General features: G+C 37.7%; 1 protein-coding gene across 1 annotated transcript in view; it reads left to right on the forward strand.

Annotated features, from left to right (window-relative positions):
• The window catches only part of LOC145768385 (integrin alpha-1-like), a 49,202-nt gene extending 30,705 nt beyond the window's left edge, over nucleotides 1–18,497 (forward strand). Inside the window, exons 22-30 of the mRNA XM_082579868.1 lie at nucleotides 1,693–1,835; nucleotides 2,266–2,407; nucleotides 2,542–2,625; nucleotides 2,703–2,877; nucleotides 13,903–14,012; nucleotides 14,365–14,472; nucleotides 14,780–14,920; nucleotides 15,436–15,629; nucleotides 17,152–18,497. Coding sequence (XP_082435994.1) covers nucleotides 1,693–1,835; nucleotides 2,266–2,407; nucleotides 2,542–2,625; nucleotides 2,703–2,877; nucleotides 13,903–14,012; nucleotides 14,365–14,472; nucleotides 14,780–14,920; nucleotides 15,436–15,624 — 1,092 coding nt within the window. The 3' untranslated portion in view covers nucleotides 15,625–15,629; nucleotides 17,152–18,497. The remainder of the gene's footprint in view (nucleotides 1–1,692; nucleotides 1,836–2,265; nucleotides 2,408–2,541; nucleotides 2,626–2,702; nucleotides 2,878–13,902; nucleotides 14,013–14,364; nucleotides 14,473–14,779; nucleotides 14,921–15,435; nucleotides 15,630–17,151) is intronic.
• Nucleotides 18,498–19,520: the final 1,023 nt, after the last annotated feature.

Below are 19,520 nucleotides of genomic sequence, written 5' to 3' on the forward strand. Positions count from 1 at the left end.
AATTCACCGATGAACTAAACAGAGGTGGCTTAAACTTACCTGGGGACAGTGTTTGTCAATGGATATTTTTTTCATACATTCTATTGCATGAAATTGCAAGTTTTGTTTGCAGAAAAAGCTTGTGTAATGTGTTTTCAAGTGTAGCAGAATATTATAGTTTTGCAGATATTCAAAAGAAACACTGTCGCATATTATCAAACATTTTCTTAAAAAATCACTGCAGTTTGTATTCACCAAAATGTTCAAAAGAGCCAAAACTAAAGATTTTAAAACTTTCTGCTTAGACTTCTTTTAACATTACTTTTTGTTGGTATGATGGTTTTGGTGCTTCTGTTGCAACCTTTGTTATTACTTAACTTAGCTTTATTTAGAGCATAAGCAAATAACAAACCAATGTGTTTGTAAGATATTTTTGTGTAAGTTGTCAATGGTGTTTCTGCATTTTGTATATTATACACTGTCACTTTAATCTCTCCTGTCGGTGCCACAGCACATTGTATGTTGCAATGCTCTGCGCCGAACTATTTTTCTTGTTAAGTATTGGTATGTAATTTATCTTTGTAATTTTGATACCCACCGAGCGGTATCAATTTGTAGGTTTAATATGATGACCGTTCTGTTTAATATGATGACCGATGATAGTTCTGTTCTGAATAATTAGGTTGTCTGTGTCGCTTTCTGAGTTTGCTTAAACATTATATCTCATGTGGTTTTATACTTAATCGCTGTACCTTGTCACTTTCATACTGAAACAGCAATCTCAAGTTTGACCAAATCACAGCTTTTTGTGTGTTTGTTTTGAAACCTTAAACTTGTTCTTTAAATCACCAAACTTCATTGTTAGTTTGGAACAACATCTAGCGACATATTACATGTTCGGTTGGCTTTTAAAACAGCATAATAAACTAATAATGATGTGAAAGTGTATTCACAACTTCAAGCTCGCATTATGCGACTACACAGACATTGCAGGTCGCTTATAACATCACAGTTTTGCTAGCTGTCAGATTTAATCAATCGCCTCCAGTCATTGCCTCCAGTCGCACGTGTACAAGGCCTCTATATAAAGAAGGTCATGATTGCGTATGACTTGATTCAGTGAGTTGGGAGAAAAGCTGAAATTTTGTACACACTTAATTCTAAACGCTTTGTAGCTTTTATTGTCCAATTTTCAGCTTTTATTTTTGGTTACGAGAGTAGGGGCTCAATGCGATCCTACAATCCCTCCTTCCTGCAATCCCTCCTTCCTACAATTCCTCCAAGGAATTATGTAGTGGGTAGAGAAAGTACACTACGTTATACAGGTCAATAACAAAGGAAAGGTGCAAAATCTCCACGACGGCTTAAAAGCCAGAGAACTCTTTTTTGAAAACCTACACTTTGCAGGATAATGATTAGATTCATATTTTACGATCTATTACAGAGGAAGGAGCAGTCATGGTTATACGTTTTTTGGAGATGTTTTCACGCACAAATTCTCTACACACTCACAAAAAGAAGAAACTCCTTTTGTTTAAAACAATGTTTTTTATCCATCTGTGTCATTACGATCAAAACGATCAATAATATCATAACATCATCATCACTCACTAAAACTTGGGCTGTTTCAAATAATAATGTCCAACTTCGGTAAATATGCACTGTTAAAAGAGTTAAATTATTTCATACCTGATCATGCGCATGTGCCTTTAGCTTGGGATGCTAGATTCATTCGATGGTGGGAATGTGAACTTTACATTTCAAGCGCGAAGTAGCAGTATTGAACTGAATCCTAGCACGAGTCAATGCAAAGTAAGGACCTCTGTCAATATGAGAACGGAGTTGAGGCTTAATGGGTAAGTTGCCTAAATACGTGTTATTGATGATGATGATTGTTTTGTTGATTTGACTTTAATAGACCAGCTGTCAAAAATTGTTTAATTCTTTTTTCAATTTCAATTTTAAAAGTGTTTTATTCAGCTTTTTAAAGTTTTTTATATTCATAAGTTTACTTTCTTGACAATTAGTTCTGATGTCATTAAGCTAAGTTTCAATACACAATTATACTTGAATCGTTTAGTTATATGACACTGTTCTAATGGAAAATGATAACCGATCTCTGAATCTGATTTTTTATCCCATAAATTAGTTTTGTATACTGTAGACCTGTAGAAAGTCCACTGCATGGGATAATGTTAGTTACAAGCAGCCTGCAGGTTGATAATGAATGAATTACATATTTGCGAAAAGCATCGACGTAAATAAAACTTATGTTTCAAATTGCAGAGGAACCAAAGACGACATATTAACTTTCTTGAAAAGTGAAAATAAAAGTAAAATAACTGCTGAAGACAGTGGACCACTCGCCACCCACATGTTTTACCTTGTGAACAACGGTCCGTCGAAGATACCAAATGCATCCTTAAAAGTAAGCGCAAGTGAAGTTTTGCAGAGTGATTGCATCTACTTTGTGGTATTGCTTGAATGTTATTTCTTTGTTTCTGCAAGTTGTATACTTACGAATATAAACTGCAATTTTTATAATTTTCTTATTTATACCAGGTACAATGGCCAAAAGTGATTTCTAGCGGACATACTGTTCTTCGTCTTCTCAACGTCAGGTGTCACCCTGTCGAAGCTTGTGTGGTAAGAATCAGCGTACGGTATGTTTTGTTTTAATTTCTGCACGTGGTGTTTCACGTATATTTGTAATACTCTTGCAGTGCCACAATCTTGGTGTACTAATCGAACCAAATCTTATCAATGGTACGTCCATCGAGGGTGGTCAGACCAGCGATGACGTAGCCTTTGGTTCTCTCGTTGAACCGAATGAAATGAAGACAGATAGGAACACGTCACAAATGTTTGTTAGCGTCACAATGAATTGCGACAGACCAAGTGAGTACCAGATTGGTTTGTATGGTAAAAGTGAAAACCTGTTTCTCTTGAAAAGTCTACGTTCGTCATCCTATAGCCACTTCTGGTCTTCATAATTCAGCAACCCATCTTCTCACAAGTTTGCAACTAAAGTAAAAAAACAGTGAACTAAAATCCTTTACAGCCGAACAGAACCTAAACAAAATAGTAAACTATGTTGAATGCAACAGCACGATGTCTCATAGCTAAAGACGACAGATAGAGCTTAACACCATTTTGGATAACTTATTACACGTATTCAAGGTCTGTATTGCTCCAGGGATAAAATGTAGCATTTGCAAACAAAATGCTCAATGCAGCAAGCAGAACCAAAACATTCATAGTAAAAACTGACCAGACAAGTTCTGCGTTGCCTAAAGTTGTATGTTACAGGAGATAACAATCATTAGGAGCAAAGCTAAAAAAATGTAAATGAGATTTCCATCAGTTGGTAGATGGTTATCCTGCTTAGCCTATTTTCATTTCAGTTTTATGCCTGATGGTTGTTATCTGCTGTAATATAAAACTTTAGGCGACGCAGAACTTGTTCCGGTCAGTTTTGCAATTAACATGATTTGGATCTGCTTGCTGCATTTTATTCCTGGAATAATGCAAACCTAGTACGATCTAGACCTTAAATGCGATCTAAAATGGACCTTTAAATTTTCATTAGCGCAGAGCTTGTATGTGACAGCTTTTGCTGTAGGCTAAATAAGATTTGTATTAAATAAACTGTACCTGTATGTATAAAAGAAAAGAAGTTAAGTTATACTGCTGAATTTAGCACAGAAGCAACAACACATAACTGTTACGGCCAATCTCTGTACAAATCAAACGTCATATAAAACCGTTCAAGTCTACTGAATATTACGTCATGGAAGTTGCTAGAAAATGTGCCAAAATTGCACCATCGTTCATGGACTTGTGTCAAACCTGTTTAAACCTGTTTAAACCTGTTTCAGTTTGAAACCTGTTTAAACATGAATAGGCTGCATTGGATTACTAGCTTTGGACACCTGTTTTGAATTGCGTGACAATTGATTTCATTATTGCGTCACAGTACTGCATACGTGAATTTGAGATATTGATATCTATTCTGGTCATTCGTGAAATGGTTGCTTGAGAGTTAGTCGCACATTTAACTGTTGGCTTAGTGCTTGCTAGCTGGACAAAAGTTCCGTCTTTTATCTAAGTAATCTGTTCTGTAGTGACAGTTTTTAGAGGTGTGCGCGTTGCATCTCGATTTCGATAGCCGCGGGCTAATTTTACTGGAATACACTTTGAATAGACGTTTCGAAAGTGTGTTTATTTTTTGGTCAGTACATACAGACGAAAGGATCCGGGAACTTTATGTTACAATTTTCCCACGAAGAGATTATGGTTTACCGCTGTGACCATAAAAAATAAAAGACGATTTGTTAGCTGGTAGGCCAAGAAGCACTTGAAAGCATAAAAAAATAAAAGACGATTTGTTAGCTGGTAGGCCAAGAAGCACTTGAAAGCATAAAAAATAAAAGACGATTTGTTAGCTGGTAGGCCAAGAAGCACTTGAAAGCATAAAAAATAAAAGACGATTTGTTAGCTGGTAGGCCAAGAAGCACTTGAAAGCATAAAAAATAAAAGACGCTGTTGCCAGTTGGAACTTAGAAGCACAAAGAATAATAAAGAAGATTTGTTGGTTGGTAGTCTACACTCTTACAGAAGCAAAGAAAAGTAAAGACATTTCTTCTCAGTTTGTTACTGAAGAAAAATAACTTGACAATCATTGGCAAGAAAGAAGATTAAAGGCAATCCATCTGTGCTTGAAGATTCAAGTGGAAGAATCCAAGCAAGTTTTGTGGACTTTAGGACTTCATACTCGTACAGCTACGGTATCGTGCATTTAAATTCTTTTTTGTATTTTTTACGGTCTTTACAGTTAAGTTTTATAACTTAATTTTGTGTGTTTGTGTAACTTAATTTTTTAATTGTAAAATTTAGCCCCAACATTTAATATGTCTACACTCGGTGGCGACAGGGACTCGACCGCCGTCGACTCGACTGAGTTTAAGCCTGATGATGTTCTTTGCGGTCGGGCAGGCCATTCTGGGGAGGGACCCATTAACGATAAGGCTAAGTCAGTTCGAGAGGCCCGGCATCTTAGAAGGGATATTTTGACTCAAATTGGGGAACTTTCTGTAGCCCTAGGTTCTTTGAGTGATAAGCAGGAACTGTTAATTTTTAGATCTAAGTTCTCTACTTTGGAAGAGGATTTACGGCATTTCCATGCTCTTTTGAGTAAAATTTTTAACTCTGCAATCTTGGCAGAACTTCGTGATAGGGTAGATCCCGAATTTAACTCGTTAAAAAATAACTTCGAACAAAAAGAAAGTGAGTTCTCAGATAGGTTGGATGCTGACATACATCCTGAGGATAGCGCCTCAAATGTAAGCACTAGGATGTCTGAGAGCTTGTCACGGATAGTTGCACAAATTAACCTACAGTTAAGACAAGAGGAGCTCCAGATCCAAGCTGAGGCCGAAGCAAGAGCTGCTGAGGCCATCGCAAGAGCTGAGGCCATACGAGCTGAGGCTGCCGCGAGAGCTGAGGCCGCACAAGCAGAGGCTGCCGCGAGAGCTGAGGCCGAAGCGAGAGCTGCTGAGGCCGCACGAGCAGAGGCTGCCGCAAGAGCTGAGGCCGAAGCGAGAGCAGCTGAGGCCGCCGCGAAAGCCGAAGCTAGAGCTGCTGAGTTCGCACTCAAAGACGCTCAGTTGAGGGCCGAACAACGTAAAGAGGCAGTTTTAGCTGAATATCGTTCTGAGTTGGGCTCCCGGCGTAGCTCTAGGAAGGGTTCTTCTAGGCATTACAGAAGTGAACATCAATCGCAGTTTAATTTACCTAACCTTTTCCAGACGCCTGTTCAATCTGTAAGTGGACCTGTACAATCCACATGTTTTCCAGCTGTTTCAGGAGGTCTCGGGGCCGCGGCTAATGGTCTTCCGAAGGCTGTAGATCCAAGGTCTGCAAATTACAACCGAACTCCTCCCCCAGAGCGTACAGGTCACGGGGCCGCCATTAGCAGTAATGCTTTGCCCCCTTCAAAGTTTTCTGCGCCGCTAGTTGTTGATCGCCCAGCTACAAGTAATTTGGGTGGTTGTGAGAGGCGTATCGTGTCTCCTGATTTTAACGTGTGTGAGGATCGTGATCGGGCTGTGCATATGACTGAGCCCTCTCAGCCCCTTAAGGGATATAGTTTGTCTTCTCCCGCTAAATCGAGTTCTCAACAACAGGATTGCTTTTTTGAATACCAAAATAGTAGGACGTTTTTGGATAAGGCGGCCTTGATTGGTTACGATGGTAATAATATGCCATTTATCTTCTTTAAAAATCGTGTTACGGCCTTGATGGCAGCTTCGCCCTTTAAGGGAACTCGTTTAACTTTGTTACAAGCAGCTTGTGTTAGAACAGCTGCGCAAACGATTGCTAATTTGGTTTCCGACACTCCTGGCTTGTCAGAAGAAGACAGGATAGAAATGTCGTTAGCTCGCTTGTCCCAGCGTTTTGGAGTTCGTGGAGGTCTTTTTGCCGAACCAGAAATTAGAAAGTATCGCTATGGTAGCAAATTGACTTCGACCTCTTCCAGTGATCTGAAAGAGTTTAAAGATGAATTGTCGCAGTGTCTGCTTTATGCGCAAGCTTATGGTCAGCGTGACAAATTGGAAGGACGTTTTGTTTTGGATTTGGCTAAGCGACTCCCGTTTGACGCTAAGCAGCGTTATCTTGACTTTTTAGGTGATCAGTATGGTGGTACTGATGAGCCTACTTTTCAGAGTTTGTTCGGTTTTGTTGTACGGGAGGAAACGCGCAAGTCGACTGATTTTAGCATTATGCTATTGGGCGATTCTGGTGAGTCGCAGCATTTTAAAAAGTTTGGCAAAGGAAAATTGCCTTCTTGTCCGGTTAGGCAGACGTCGGTAAAACCCCATGATAATGTGATTTCAGGGAGTTCGCAGTACTCGACTGCTGTTGGCGCACCGCGCGGTGGTGTGGCCAGACGTAGTGACATACCGGCATGTTTTTATTGTTCGTCACATGGTCAAGTTGAATATCATTTTTTGTCTAATTGTAAAGAATTTTTGCGCTTGACACCTAAAGATCGGAGAGATGTCATTGTGAAAGCTGGCAAATGCTTGAATTGTTTGCGCCAGCATATGGTTAGGGATTGCGTTCATGCAAACAACTGTCGTAAGTGTGGCCCTAACAACGATAGGAAACATTATTTTCTTCTGCATGATTTTTATGTGACGTCACGTGATTCTCTGGATTCGGTCGTTAAAGATGATGCTGGTGCCAGAGTTCCTGTGCGTAATGTTAAGATTGGAAATGTTAAAGCAGCCTTTAACCGCATTACTGCTGCTCGTGTTTTGAATCCAATGACTGGCAAATCGAAGTTGGTGTATTGTCAGCATGATCCTGGTTCGCAGTTGACTTTTGTTTCGAGTGATTTGGTCTGCGAACTTAACGTTAAACCGTATGACAAAGCGTCGTTTAAAATGGATACTCTGGCTGGTCAGAAACCTACTTGTGCTAACATTGTTAAACTCAACATTCAGTCGTTAGAGACGAATGAACTGTTTTGTGATATAACTTCGGTGGTTAACCCAGCTTGGGCTGACGATGTTAACACTTTGCTCCTCAAAGGGAGGCCAGATTTGGCCCCCCCCCTCATATTTCCTTTGATTATTTGAAGCACAGTAACGCCATGCACTTGGCTTTTCTTGACTTTTCCTAAAATTGCCAGGCGGATCTGATGATATTAAATTTGATGCTAACAGTTGTGTATTTTTTTTGTAAATTCAAGATTTTGGTGAATTTTTGCTATTTCTAGCTAACTTCCAGCAAAGCGTGAAATGGATTACATTGCGATAACAAGCCAAAAGCTCATAATTGCTTCGTGAATCCATATGCGCGAGCAGAGAGAAACGTCCCCTTGTTTTCCTTTGTTTGGTTTGACCTCAATAATACAAAGCGCGTTATTTCTTGTGCTACAAAAGAAAAGCCAGTGATCACAAAGCTGTTAATTAGAAAAAATAATAGCAAACGTTTTTTGCGTTATCAGCTCTACAAAGAAGAATAGCAATCCACGATCAAAATAGTAGGCTATGTAGGCCACAAACTATTCAAAACAGTTGTTTCAAACAGATAATATTCATTGACGAATAAAAAACGTTACAATAAGAAATCTTGGGTAAAGGCACGAAAACCTGGTTTCGAAATAAACGTTCTATGGAAATACTCTCATTGACAAGCATTGCAATTGCGGAAATGTATGACTGCAAATGCTTTTGGGAGAAGCCGGAAAAATAGCGTTTTTGCAAACAGTAATTGTGAGATACATTCAAAATTATGAGATAGGCTCCATTTACATGTAGCAGCTAACTCGATGGCGTCCCTTCCCTGCTTTATGTCGCCTACTTGTTCTTATGTTCTGCATTTCTTTCACCGTGCACTGTGTGTTGTTTCAAAGAGCGCAAAATAAAGATGATAATGCCTCATCTACATTACAAAATATTTTGTAATGTAGACAAGGCATAAAGTTAGGCGTCAAATTAGACAAAAAACAAATCAGCTTTCTTGATCATTGATTCAACATCTGAATACGTTGCGCCAATGTACAGTATAAGAGGCCGGCTATTGTGAAGATCCGCCATTTATAAACGATCCGATTATACCAAAAGTGAGACAAACTAGTGGATCAAAGAATGAATAAACAATGCTGAGGAAACTAAATCTAAGTGACGAACAATACCGATATCTTCATTTATCTTGGAAAAATGCTGCCTAAACTTATCAACAAAAAATACAGTAAATAACGGCAAGGATCCCGAAAGCAGAATTTGCTCGACTTTGGCATGAATTTAGTCAGACATTTACAGTAATAATTCCACACATACAATAACGGGCTTTCAACGGCTGTAAGATACATAATAAGCAACCTGGTTCTGGGCGGTTTGTGTAACAGCTTAGGGGAAGACACTACTTGAAATGATGCACCACACAAAAGATTTTCAATGAAGATTGAGTCTAAAAACCGATGTGGATTGTGCTTCACAATGACTTCAAGTTCAGGACAGAAAAGGCACAAAAATATCACGATGAAAATAAAGACCTTGTGGGAAATTTTCGAGAATCATAACACGATGCAAATACCAAAAACGCGTAGTTTGCATGCTGGTCTAAGCTGGCCGGCAACCACAAAGGTAGATAATACAGGCAGTTTATAATTCGATAACAGCGCAATAAACATTATAAATACGTAAACCGACAATTTTCTTTTACAAACATTTTACGTCTAATAGTAAATGTTCCCCCAACAAGTTTTTGTAAAGCGCTTGCAAACCACGGTTTTGTAAAATAATTCATCATTATTATTTTTTACTTCTCAGATATTCTAAAACGTCATCAGCAAAATCACAAAAAAAATTTTATTACTTCAATGTAGTAGGCCTAAGAATTTTTTATAGAATTGTAGCCACGTTGTTTCAACAAAGAAGCCATTTTTTGGCAATATAAAGTTATAGAAAATAATTTGCAATCATGCAAATGTTTGGGAAGAATCTAAGAAGTCTTCTCACAATCTGGCACAAAATGATTATGTTTATTGTATTTCTGCAATATTTTTTACGACAAACTTTGAAGCTTTGTTATAATCATTTTTATCTTTGAAGTCAAAAGTTAATTTTTTTTTTGGCCAGAAACATAATCGCTGCCTTGCTGATGTTGTCGCTTTTACGCGTATTTTTTGTGCTTCAAACAATAAGGACCCAGTCAGCAATCCAGTCCTTTTACATTGATTCAACATTTGTAAACGTTAAATTTATGTAGATTTGCTGACTGTGGGTTATTTCACATTTCCTTTGTTTACGCATGTTCCTCAATTCGCTGTTGCATTGTTTCGACGCTGGCGGACTAAAAATGTTATTTCAAATTGATTGACACAATCTTCAATAAAAAGTGAGCTTCGAACTTAGCTTTGTTGATGTAAATGCTGTATTTTTTGTGGATGTAATTTATGAGTTATGTTTATAAACACCCGTAAGCGAAATGACTTGTGATGTGGCCTGCATGATATTTGTGTTGCGACTTGACACAAATCCACAATTTCAAAAGCACCTAATTTGAACTTAGAAATTTCAGATAATTTCAACAACTTGTTCAATTGTCTTCTCTCTACTAAAAATATTCATACTACAAACTCAATTGTAGACATAAAATACACAAACGAAGATGTAAACAGCTATTCAAGCAGGCTAAGGTGTTACTTATGAGAAATTTGGTTCCATAAAACTAGAAGCTAGCCATGAGTTTCGGAATGCATTAGTTTAGGATAAAAATGTAAGACAACAAACGCAGTTTTGTTTTTTTTTCAAATTCGTGTAACAATGTTACTCTGATTGTAACTATTTTAGAATCAGTGAGTAGCTTACAATAAGATTTGCTCGCAAGTCGTAAATTCTAATCAATGCAATGATTCGGCACACCGCACACACACTTCGTGCGTTCGATCGAGCTCTTTGTTATTCAGAAGTTTGCATGAAATCGGATTAGCACGGTAATTAAATAGCGGCAAGTTAAATCAAAATTGTCGTTTTTGGGTACCTTTGCAAAAATTGAAATATCAAGTTTAACATATAAAATTTTAAAATAATGACTTTTCAAACTTATAGACAAATGATTTGCTTTCACACCAGTGCAACTTCTGTTGAAATAGCACCAGCGGATAACACATAACAGCTGATTGAATTTGATCCAAAAATGGCCCCCCCTTGAGCAGTTAACTTCCAAAAAAACGTTGAAAAGCAAAGGGTTAAAACTTTACCACATAAGCAGGATTTAAGTAGTTTCCGTCATTTTCATGACGTGAATATGTTTCATTTGAATGATTGTAGTACTGTAGATGTACTGATTGGAAACGACAACGCTTATTTGATGTGTGCTAAAGAAGAGCGTGTTGGTGAGAATCGTAGTGAACCACATGCTTTGCTCACTCCTCTCGGTTGGTTGGCTTGTGGTGGTAAGTCACCCTTAGATGAAAGCGTTGCTAAAGTGTGCAGAGTGCAGACGTCTTCAGAGTCAGATGTCATCTCTGGCTTTCAGCGTAAAATTGAGTCTCGCGATATGGAAATAGCAGACCTGAATAAAGTCATTCAGGATTTGACTTTGCAAAATGAAACCTGTGAATTGTCTCGCAATGATATTTTGGCTAGAGAACTTGTCGAACCGAATATTGAGTTGAAAGATAGTCGATTTGAGATACCTGTACCGTTGAAGGAAGATATTGATTTACCTAACAATTTTGTGTTGGCGTCAGATAGAGCTGCTGCTTTAAGGAAGAAGGCTTTAAAACAACCTGAACTTCGTGATTTCCTTACTGACACCATGAAAGATCTTAAATCAAATGGCTATATTGAGCGTACTGGTGAAGCAGGAAATGTCAAGGGATTTGAATGGTATTTACCATACTTTGTGACGTCACAATTAAAAAAGCGCATTGTTTACGATGGCAAGTCTGAATTTCGAGGAACTTGTGTTAATGATGTAATGTTTTTGGGTCCTGATTTGTTAAACCCTCTGGCAGATCTCTTGGCCAGATTTCGGATTGGTGGATTTGGTTTCTTGGCCGATATGACCAAGTACTTTTTTCACATTTTGGACTCTTCAATACGTAAGCCCAATTTTATTGAACTGCTTACGTACACCAGCAGTGCCGTTCGGATCGTGAACGAACGCCCTTTAGTTCCTTTGAGTGACGACCCTAGGGATTTTACTGTCATCACCCCTGCCTCACTTTTGACCCCATACTTAGACCCATACTGTGCTGTTGGGCAACCACATGATCGTGATCAACTAAGAAGGGATTATCGGTTCAATTTGTCACTTTCTCAGCAGTTTTGGAGCAAATGGATCGATTTTTACTTGCCAGGTCTTCAGGGCCGGAAAAAATGGCTGAAAATGGCCGAGAATTTGGAGCCTGGTCAACTTGTAGTGGTAGGTTCTCTCCAAGACATTGGTAAACGTGGGAAGTATCAACTTGGGAGGGTGCATGAGGTAGTTCCACAAATTAGGAAAGGGAAGCCTGTGGTTCGTAGAGCCAAAGTTGCCGTCTGCAACTATGATGAGAGTACGGGGAAAGTGAAAGTAGACTACGTGTTGAGGGATATTTCGTGCCTCGCCCCCGTAAAGAACACCTAAGTGTTAGGGTTTGAGCCTGGTTTTGTCTGCGGTGGCCGACCCTTGTCTGAGCCCGGAACAGTCGGTTATTATCGCAACCATTGTATATAGCGTCATTTTAGTGTGTACCTATGGTACCAATTTCATGTATCGTCGCGTATTCTTATTGCTGTTCATTCTTTGCATGCCCTTTTGTATTTACTTATTAACTTAAACGTGAGTGATTCAAACAATTTGTGTATCATGTGTTTTTATTCATTGGCTCACGATTGTCCTTCAATTCTTTTTTAGTTATGCCATGTTAGACTGTCATAACTAGGGGCCGCTATGTTACGGCCAATCTCTGTACAAATCAAACGTCATATAAAACCGTTCAAGTCTACTGAATATTACGTCATGGAAGTTGCTAGAAAATGTGCCAAAATTGCACCATCGTTCATGGACTTGTGTCAAACCTGTTTAAACCTGTGTAAACCTGTTTCAGTTTGAAACCTGTTTAAACATGAATAGGCTGCATTGGATTACTAGCTTTGGACACCTGTTTTGAATTGCGTGACAATTGATTTCATTATTGCGTCACAGTACTGCATACGTGAATTTGAGATATTGATATCTATTCTGGTCATTCGTGAAATGGTTGCTTGAGAGTTAGTCGCACATTTAACTGTTGGCTTAGTGCTTGCTAGCTGGACAAAAGTTCCGTCTTTTATTCAAGTAATCTGTTCTGTAGTGACAGTTTTTAGAGGTGTGCGCGTTGCATCTCGATTTCGATAGCCGCGGGCTAATTTTACTGGAATACACTTTGAATAGACGTTTCGAAAGTGTGTTTATTTTTTGGTCAGTACATACAGACGAAAGGATCCGGGAACTTTATGTTACAATTTTCCCACGAAGAGATTATGGTTTACCGCTGTGACCAATAACAAATACTAAAATCATAAGAAGGATTTTGAGATGTTTTTTTAATATAGCCTACTGTATTGCAAAGCTATAACAAACCTCGTTGTTTAACAAATCTTGTACAATGTTGTGTTGGTAAATGATATTGTAAGGGTCAGTGTGGAAAAATTAAACCATTTACTAAATAACTATTGTCCTGAAATTAATAACTATTGTTTTAAAATTATTAACTATTTTGTTGTAAAATAAAAAATTATTGTCGTGCAACTATAGCCTATTGTTGTATCGGAAGCTCATTTTCCTTAAGCGCTGCGTAAGATTCGTCATTCGGCTTGTTGCCACTAGAGATAATTTGTTGTGTGCTCGCGCCTTGCTTAAATTTTGCTTGCGCCTTTAGGTTACCTGCGGAAAAAGAGTTTTTTTTTTAATAAAAAGCAACACATTTTAGTTTTCTTCAGTTCAGTGCAATGTTATATGTCATCCGGATGGTTGCGACTTTATGCTCAATAATTTAGAAGTGTGAAAATCTATTTTTAGTCCCAGATCAGTAAACAAAGCATAAAGACAATTTAGTGATAATGTCAAGTCTGCTAGAACAGGATCAAGAAACTTGGTTAAACAAGCTTCCTCAACGTAGCGTACAGTGTTCTTAACAGCCTTGAGGGACGCTCCAATTGTTATGAAATAAACAACTATTGTTTTAAAATACATAACTATTGTTGTGAAATAAATAACTCTTGTGAAATGTATATCAATTGAAGTACACAACTAGAACTTTAGCATCAAAACTTCATAAATGTTACACTGGTATAGGCTACAATAACTACTGTAAACTATGATCTTTGTTTACTTTTCCAAGTAATAATAGTCTACAATGTTGCAATTGTTTTCTAAAAGGTGAAGAAATCAATTGTCAACATCTTGATTGCAATATCCACAATTTGCGACCATCCCAGACCGTGGCAATAGAACTAGACTTTAGGTTGTGGAAAGAAACTTTTTTAAAGGTCGGTTGGCGATTTTATTGTGATTTAAAAATTTACGTTTATCAAGCTTAGTTCAAACTTTATTTGCTACAGAATACATTTTTAACTGATAGTAAAAGTCAAAAATAACAACAGCTTTTGGTCAATAAACATTTCTGTTTACAAAATGTATTTTTCCACAATGTATTTGATTTTAACTACCGGTACAAATAAGCAAACCTTTCAGAATTGATGTGATAGTTTTTCTCTCTTCCTTTGAGGCTGTCCTTGTCGCCTCACTTATTTTCATATTGAAATAGTAAAGTCTTTGTTTGGATTAGTCTACAACTTCAACCCAGGAATATACAAAGTTCTTTTCTATTCTGTGCCACAGGGGAAAGTTTGGAAAGTATCATTTGTTTCGAAGGCCAAAGTATCAACTGAAAATTCACCGTTTCTGGTACATTCTAAAGGCGAAAACAACTTTTCGTTAATTGCACAGGTACCAAAATACCGTACAACGTGTATTGCGAGAATATAATAGGACCTACTAAGTAGGTGGGTTAAATTGCATCAAAAACACGTTTCTTGTCATTGTACAACCATTAAATTATTACAATTTATTGGAGATCTGTAATCTGTTACTTATTATTTGGACCGAAGTCATTTTTATAAGGCGTTTAAATTCTCTACTTTTGGTTGTAAATACTGCCTTGTAGCTCACCTGATCATGCGGAAGGCCAGGTGAGGTCACGAATGCCATTTATCATTGTTAAAGAATGCAAACATATACAAAATAATCCTATTAGGTCAAAACTGAAGCAATCAATGGAAACTTTCAATTTCCGATTGATGACGAAACAAACCGGAAAGGAACTTGGTGGGTGATATTAATATCAGTCGTTTGTGGGGTGATCTTTCTTCTGCTTCTCATTTTGCTACTAGCTCAAGTAAGTTGAATAGAAACAAAGACTGAAGCACGTTGTAATTCTCAGCATGAACTCGTTACGAGTCATTCAGTAAAAACTTAGTGGATGGGATATTTTTTAAAGACCACAATACTTTAACAAAAGAAAATTTTATTATACTCTGCCAAACACGATAACCCGCACTGGGTCAATGATCCAATAAGTAGCCTTATGCTAAAGTTCCAGGGTTGTGATCTCAAGCTTTCTTGGCTCCTAGAGTTCCACAATTAATCAATCATTAATATCATACATGATAGTATATTAGTATTATTCATATATTATATTATCGTTATATTATATTTAATTATTGTTGAATGCAAATCGTAGCCTATCAATAACAATAATATTTACAACATGTGAACTTTTTTTTACATTAGAATTTTCAAAATTTTGAAGTGGCGACCTAATTTCACTTGTAATTTGAAGTTCATTTAGTTGACTTTATGCTCATGTTCTCAAAGTCAGGTTTAGGCCTATACTTACGTTTATTTTCACAGCTCGGATTCTTCAGAAGTAAATATAAAGAACACATGCAAGAAGAACTGCAGTGGACGAATAACTACAAATATACCATTGTAAAGCAACAAAAAGCGGACGCATTGAACCATGAGGAAATGAAAGCTGATGCCCCAAAACCTCATTTGTCAACTTTTCAACGTAATCAGACTACCCCACCAGTCTTATGACAACGGTTAGTAAGGTTTCTTTCTCACAGATTATCTCCCGAAACACCTAGTCATAGATTGGCTTATTTTACATCTCATTATGCTTAGTGGCATTTAATTTGGCCTTTTGGGCCACCTTGCAAATATCAGGCTAGAAATAGGAACTGTAAAAGTAGGGCAGTGGTTCTCAACCTGTGGTCAGCTTATTACTACTAGTGATACGCGAAGACTTCCAGATGTTACGCGAGTAGCCTATCTTGCTTTATCACAAAAGCTGTGGTTTATGAACATCTCTAGATATGAGTTATAAACACTGTAAATTTTACCAACAGGTTGGTTAAAATAGACCTGCTTCAGTTGTTATAAGCTCTTTTGTGAGGATTTAACTGCAATCACACCATGCGTTCGTTCTGTAGCCTATACACAACTAAACTTAGGATCGCTTTTGAGTCAAAGATGAGTTTTTTCAAGTTTTAGAGAGAAGAGCTACGATCATCAAGGCCCAAATGTAGCTCATAAAGTGAAGTTGACGAAGTGGTATTTTTATTCTAAATAAATAAACTATTGAAAACTTTCACTTAGCCTATTGTTTCGTTTGTGTATGACGAAACAAGTGATTAAAGCACGATTGTCATCAGAGCAATAAGCATGAGTGGTTGAGAATGAACAACTTCTTCAACAGCATTGTTGTTGGAGTGGCCCGAGTCTATCAAAAAAGAAATGTAAATTACTTCGGTTGACAAATGCAATGCACGACCAACATGGGAAATGAAAGAGCATTTTAAAACACATGTAACAAAAGCTGAAGTGCTCAGTCAGAAGGAACGATATTCCTGAATATTCACTATAAAACCACTTTCGCTAACCATACCGGTGTAACCTCCACGATAGCCACTAGCCTAAGACTATTGCAACAACATGTGTTTCTTGGTAGTCGAGTGTAGCAAGAATACTAATGAGCACAGCCTCATGGGCAAAACACGTGTCTATCGCTGTCAATTCTCATTACACTCGACTGCCAAAAAACAGAAATTAAACTATCACCAAAAAAAGCATCACAAATAACCTGAAACAAACATAGAACTGACGAAAACGTTGCATATTAAAACATTGTGAAAGTGCAGCAAACTACAGATAACTTTGTATTATACAGTATATTGCACTTTCAAAAACCACCTGACAGAAACAACCTAATCACCGCTTGTTCCAAAACTCTTTTAGTTGGAGCAAGCACAGATGTGTTATTGCAACTCTCCGTGTCCGTGTAGTAATGATCATTAGACTACTATAGGCTACATAATTTTTAAATGAATTTTATATAACAAAAATAGCTTCGAAAAAACGTACAAACCGTCAGATTACGTCAAAATGAAAACATTGCTACCCGAAGATTTGGCTTTTAAGGATTACCCTAATTAGGTTCGCTACGTTTTCCTTTCATAAGTCGCGACTCTTACCACTCATACGATTGCTGAAGTAGCCTACGTCTAGTCATTCAATTTCCACGAAGCTAATAACATACAAATAACCTAATTTTTACATCAACAGAGTCGACATACCGTAGCAAGTCTTCCCGTTTTTTCGAAGAGCCCTCCCAGAGGGGCGTTGACATCTCACCTTGTCGCCATCCATCCAGCATTCGTCCGAGCAAACCCCGTTGTTCTAATGCAACAAAGAAAAATGCTAGTTATTCTAATCCTCATACAGTGTCTGGTAACACAAGGGGAAGGTTAATCTATAAACTCTTGAATTCGTATAGCGTTGAATAATACTCAAAGTGAGATGATTTATTCAAAGTTATTGCTTTGAAAGAGAATCACACCACATGGCACAAGCTTTATTGCATCCGGTGAAGCGTTCTTGTGCTCGTGTGAATTATTTTTGATTTGTGGAAGGATCAAAGATATTTATCTTTCACAAGTCTCGTTTGATCGTTGGCCAATACTTTGTACTTCTTCATGCAATTACAGCAATGCTCAGCAACGTGGGTGTAGAAGAACTCCAGCTGTTGTTTTTCTCATTTGCGCAGCCAAACTATTTGTGCAATGTCTCATTTGTGCAGCATAGAATAGGCTAATTCAAATATTCTATTTGAATAAGCTTAACTAAAAGTGATCTAGCTACTAGCTGATCGAAATCGATTTTTAGCTGTTTATGATTGAACTGACTGGTTTCAAAATACATTCGTTTGTATTAGAAGACATGTAACCGAGTCGTTCATATCATGCATTGTTGTGGGTTTGACACCTGTCAGAAGATATTTCAATTTCTTGATTGCGGTTGTTGAGGTTGCTTTGCCTGAAATCGGTTTGTACTTCACTCAATTTAACAAAATATTTTGGTTACAGCTGCCTAAATGTGTTTATATAATACGGTAAAAAAAAAAAAAAACTTTTTAAGATTTCGCAAAGGTTGTTGTCATCATTCAGAACTTTCTAATAATTTATAGTCAGCCTCATGCTTTTCGCCTTGTTTGGTAAATTACCTTCTACTGCCGCTGTGGTCACAAACCTGAAAATGTGTCAAAATTGAAATACAATTCACACAAGGCATAGCCTACTGTGGCTGCAGAACGCTGTCACAATAATCGAGACAAAGCCGATTCGAAAAATTTATAATAGGCTACTTGGTTGTTAAAAGTAGCAAAGGACTTCTGCTCGTTTTTCTGCTGTTAGTTTTGAATGCACGTTATCATCAGATGGGCACTGGAGACATTGTCCGAAGCACAAGAAACTAACTGTCGAAGTTTATGGTAGCCACTTTAACAAGTCGAAATTCTGCCACTGAAATTGACTAGAATGCAGCCACCAACCAATCATGAGCTACGGCTCAAGTGACGTAAAAAATGGCGAAAAGAAGATCATAGAAAGCAAATTAAGTGATGGATTTTTTGTCAGCTGGTTGGCTTAGGGGTTAGGGTTAGGGATAGAAAGTAGTCATTTCATTGACGCGGGTTCGATTCTCACTACTGCTATTGCTCTTTTTCTTCTGTAATTACCAAATAAAGTTCAAAACAAGCATTAACTCTCTGGATGAGTGCGAGAAGGATCACAATTGGACGGTAGCCCAGGCCCGTAATTGCCGGGGGGGCTTGGGGGGGCATTGCCCCCCCAAGCTCAAAGTAAGAGATACATATTGTAGACTATATTTTGAGGCCTATATAGACTATATTTTGAGGCTTTTTAAAAGACTATATTTTGAGGCCTATGACAAGATGGTAAATGAACTAAGGGGCAGGTACATGCAAAAAGACTTGGCCTATTCAGCCAACTGTCAAGAACTTTTATTGAGTGTTGTCAAAAACATGGAAATTGGTGGAATAAAAGATGTGACGATTATTATGATGAGTTAAACAAACATGATTTAGAGGCTCAACTGAAGGTGCTCCACACTTTGTTTAAAGAGCAGAATGGAGGAGATATTGAGCATACTAAACTGTCGGGCATATTGGCATTTCTAAAAACTAGCAAAACTTCAAGCTCTTCAAATCTGTTGGGGGAAGTAAAAAAACTGGTGAAAATGATTCTGTTAGCACCATCAACTAATGCTTGCAGCGAGCGTTCATTTTCAGCAATGAAGCGTTTAAAAACTTGTTTAAGAACATCTATGTCTCATGACAGATTGTACAATTTATTGCTGTTGCATGTACACAAAGAGAAAGTCTCTAGCTTGAATGTAAACAATATATCAAGGGACTTCATCAATGCAAACTCTGCCAGGCAAGCTACATTTGGTTTTCCAAATAAGTAGGCTAATCCCAGACCCAAGACTTTCTATATTTAATTTGTTTGGTGGAGACCTGTACCAGACAAAGTCACGAGGGTCATTCCTGACAAAGTTGTGTGTTAAAAATATTGCATCTATTCTATTCTGCAATCATTTTGGCTGGAATTACCCATGTTTTAGCTGGAATTATC

This window comes from Aplidium turbinatum, chromosome 4 (genome assembly GCF_918807975.1).
Source record: "Aplidium turbinatum chromosome 4, kaAplTurb1.1, whole genome shotgun sequence".
Lineage (NCBI taxonomy): Eukaryota > Metazoa > Chordata > Ascidiacea > Aplousobranchia > Polyclinidae > Aplidium > Aplidium turbinatum.